General features: G+C 40.1%; 1 protein-coding gene across 1 annotated transcript in view; it reads right to left on the reverse strand.

Annotated features, from left to right (window-relative positions):
- Positions 1–214: 214 nt before the first annotated feature.
- The window catches only part of LOC135088979 (uncharacterized), a 4,200-nt gene continuing 640 nt past the window's right edge, over positions 215–3,774 (reverse strand). The window contains exons 2-3 of the mRNA XM_063984076.1: positions 1,837–2,194; positions 215–1,456 (exon numbers count right to left, since the gene is read on the reverse strand). Of these exons, the coding sequence (XP_063840146.1) occupies positions 1,393–1,456; positions 1,837–2,189 (417 nt within the window). The 5' untranslated portion in view covers positions 2,190–2,194 and the 3' untranslated portion in view covers positions 215–1,392. The remainder of the gene's footprint in view (positions 1,457–1,836; positions 2,195–3,774) is intronic.

Raw genomic sequence — 3,774 nt, forward strand, 5'->3', positions numbered from 1 at the left:
ATTAATGTTGTTTGCTTAACTGCAGTGGTTTTATTTGTGGTGGCTTTTATCGTTTGACTGTATATGCATATCTTTTTCGAGAATTGAAGAAATCATGTTTGATCTCTCTAAGATTATCCAATGTTTTCTTTTTTGTATTCATTTCTTGTTCTTCTTGTTCTTCTTGTTCTTGTTCTTCTTATTATTATTGAAGGTAAACATAAGAAGCTGGTCATGATATCACTTTATTCTCACCGAGACAAGTATAAAGAGACTAGTCACTACTAATGTATAAATAGATATTAACAAGTGACTCTTTCATAACTAAAATGATCCACAAAAAAAAGAAAAAATAAATAAATAAATAACAACAACAGCATAAATCACAATAAATTCATCAATATACATACAGAAAAGAACACAAATGAGCAAACAAACAGCAGCAGACGAGGCTTTTTGTGATGTAGGTCAGTTAGTTCAGTATCATCACCGTCCTCTTCTGCCATTGGTCGTCAGGCGTGGCACAGGAACCAGTCATAGGAGAGCATTTTGATGAGGCGTCCAATATTAGTTGAGTCTGTCGTCGTAATAGTCTTTGTGAATTTCTCCAATAGATGGCGGTGAGAGTCAAAGAAAACGAAGGAATGAATGAAGCAGAGTTATTTTGTACGTCACTAAAACTTTTCTTCTTGTGTAATTTCTTCATATTTTCTCACATCACATTCTCAAACTTTTCTTCGTCTTCCTCTTCCTCTGACTACTTCATATCCTTCGCTTCTCATATCACTAACTCATTTATCTCACCTTTAGTCTTTAGTCAGTCAGTTAGTTAAATCAGTCGAATAGAGTCTCGTATTCGTGTCTAGTCTCGTGTCGTTTCGTGAGTCGATTTGGCAGAAAGGGGAAAGATGATAGGAAGGAAAGGAGTAAGGTATGATTAAGATATGAAAAGAACTGATACGAAAGTGAGAATTAAGAAAGAAAATATGACAGAGAGCAAGAGAGGAAGGGAAGAAAGATTAGAGAGCAAGATATGATAGACAAATAAAGAACTGATATGAAAAGAGAATGAAGGAAATATGACAAAGAAGAAGAAAGGGACAACTAGAGATAAGAAGGAAATTTTAAGAGTGCTTGAATAGGTGAAAGAGAACAAAGGAATAAAATATGAAAAGAGAAAAGAAAGGACGGAGTGAGAAGAAAGATAGGAAATATGACAGAGATTAAAGGAAGAGAATAGAGATAAGATAAAAAAAAAAGTCTCAATGGTTCCTTAAAGAGACGAAAGGTGATACAAGAATGAAATAAGAAAACAAACGAAAGGACGTAATGGATGAAGGGAAGGGATGATGAGAGGTAAAAAGGGTTAATGGAGAGATCTTAAGAAGTAGGCCTTACACACAGCTTAGGCCTTTACTCATATTTCGTATAGGCCTGAGCCAAAGCCTCCAGCACCGGAGACAGGACGTTGAGAGACCTGTGGAAGGGAAAACACGAATGAGTAACGAAATTAGTGATAAAAGAAGAGTAGGTAAGATGATAGACATACGAGATTTAGATAATTTGATATATTTTCTTAAATGTGCAAAAGGAAGATGTGTTTTTTTTTGGTCGTTATATCAATATTGCAGACAAACGAAGGAAAATAAGTAACGGGTAGATAAGAAATAGAGAAAATAAAGGAAAAACCGTCTTTCAGCACATCAAAATAACACACATAAAGAAAAAAAAAATTCTATCACTTCAATACCTCATATAACCTACTTAAGACAACACCATATATCCAGCCACTCAACTTCCCCCCTGCAGCACTCCACTCCTCCAGCACCCCACCACTCCACCACCACCCAGACTCACCTCTTGGCGTAGCTAGTGTAGGAGGAGTAGTTATCCTGGTCGTAGCTGTAACCATAGGCATCATAGTCGTCACGGGAGGAGAAGAGCTTAGCCAAGTCGAAGCCAAGAAGAGGCACCACGACCAGGCCGAGGATTAGAAGTACGACCCCAATGACGACCGCGTATTGAAGTGACGTAGAATTGAAGGTCAGTGTCGCTCCATCGTCGTCTACAGAGAGGAAACCGACACGAGGGTCACCTGTCTCCTTCTCCACCAGGTTCTCGTTACTTAGGGCGCTGTTAACTGGCTGTTTCTGAAGGGCGGAGGCAGCGACGGCCAGACACAGCACGAGGAAGGTGATAGTCTGCTTCATTTTGCCTGTAGGAGTGGAGGAAGGAGGAGGAGGAGGGTTAGAGTGGTTAGGTTAGGTTAGTTTTGTGTGTGTGTGTGTGTGTGTGTGTGTGTGTGTGTATGTGTGTGTGTGTTAGCAGAGGTTGTGAAAGAATGAGGGGAAGATAAAAATTTAATTAGTCTCTCTCTCTCTCTCTCTCTCTCTCTCTCTCTCTCTCTCTCTCTCTCTCTCTCTCTCTCTCTCTCTCTCTCTCTCTCTCTCTCTCTCTCTCTCTCTCTCGCTGTGTGTGTGTGTGTGTGTGTGTGTGTGTGTGTGTGTGTGTGTGTGTGTGTGTGTGTGTGTGTGTGTGTGTGTGTGTGTGTGTGTGTGTGTGTGATATATCTCTGCCACCTCGCACAAAACAGAACCCGTAGAGGGGGAAGAGGTGAAGAGGAAGGAAAGGGAAGGAAGGGGTAGAGAGGAGGAGGGGGAAGTAAGGACCCACACACCTGCCATCTCACCTTACCCAATCACACACCTGTTGGCCGTTACCTACCTGCAGATATGTAATTAACCACCTCACAACACCTGGGCTTGCGTGTGAAGACTTAAAACATTCTTACCTTCCACCTAAAGCCCTTAAAATATTTCTTAAGTAAAAATAAACTTAAATACCCTGCAAATTAAGACATATTTATACCTAGACTAATTTCCTTAAGTCACTGCCTACACTTGCTCTGAGGAACAAGGCAACCTGGGTCTTGTGTTAAGGATCCGTAAGGGTTTCATTGCTTTGCTGGTCTCTATACTCAGCCTCAGTGGATAAAAGGGAATGAAAGGGAGGAATTAGGAGAGGGAATTTCGTGTTATCTGGAGCGGGAAAATTACTGAGTTTTGCTTGGGTTTGGTTCCTTCTTTTGTGTTCACAGTTGTTGCCGTTTCTCCATTGTGTTTTATGTGTGTTTTGTATGTTGAGAGAGAGAGAGAGAGAGAGAGAGAGAGAGAGAGAGAGAGAGAGAGAGATTATGACTCTTTTCATATCCAAAGACAATATTTGTTACTAAAACCTACGAATATTTTAATTTTTTTCTTAATTTTCCTCTCATATTCGTCACTTTCTTTAACATCATCTTTTTTTTTAACAATTTCAACAGACATTATTTATTCATTTACTCATTATTTATTTATTCATTCATTTGCACTCTCCATATGTTTCACACCACCACCACCACGACTACCACCACCACCACCACCATCACCACCACCACCAATTAATCAACCATTGTCCGGTTCCGGTTACGCCATACTCCCGTTATTACGCGGTATGAATGCGGTTCCTGGTTCGTCTTGTGGCTTAATGTACATTATTTGTGGCTTAGTGTGTCACGGAGGCAAGAAGTACTTATGTTTACACCAGCTGAGATTGAAATATTGAGCTATCCACTCATATATTATCCTCGTGACTGCGTTCCTTAATATAGACTCAGTAATCAGGGTAGCGTAGAGTCAGAAGGAAGTGTTTAGATTACCTATACATATGCTGGTATACAGATAAGTACGGTTTATACAGGGACTGCCACGTGTTAGTCTGATGGAGTCTTGCAGCTTCCCTTGTGTTCTTTTGTGT

This window comes from Scylla paramamosain, chromosome 32, assembly GCF_035594125.1.
Source record: "Scylla paramamosain isolate STU-SP2022 chromosome 32, ASM3559412v1, whole genome shotgun sequence".
Classification (NCBI taxonomy): Eukaryota; Metazoa; Arthropoda; class Malacostraca; order Decapoda; family Portunidae; genus Scylla; species Scylla paramamosain.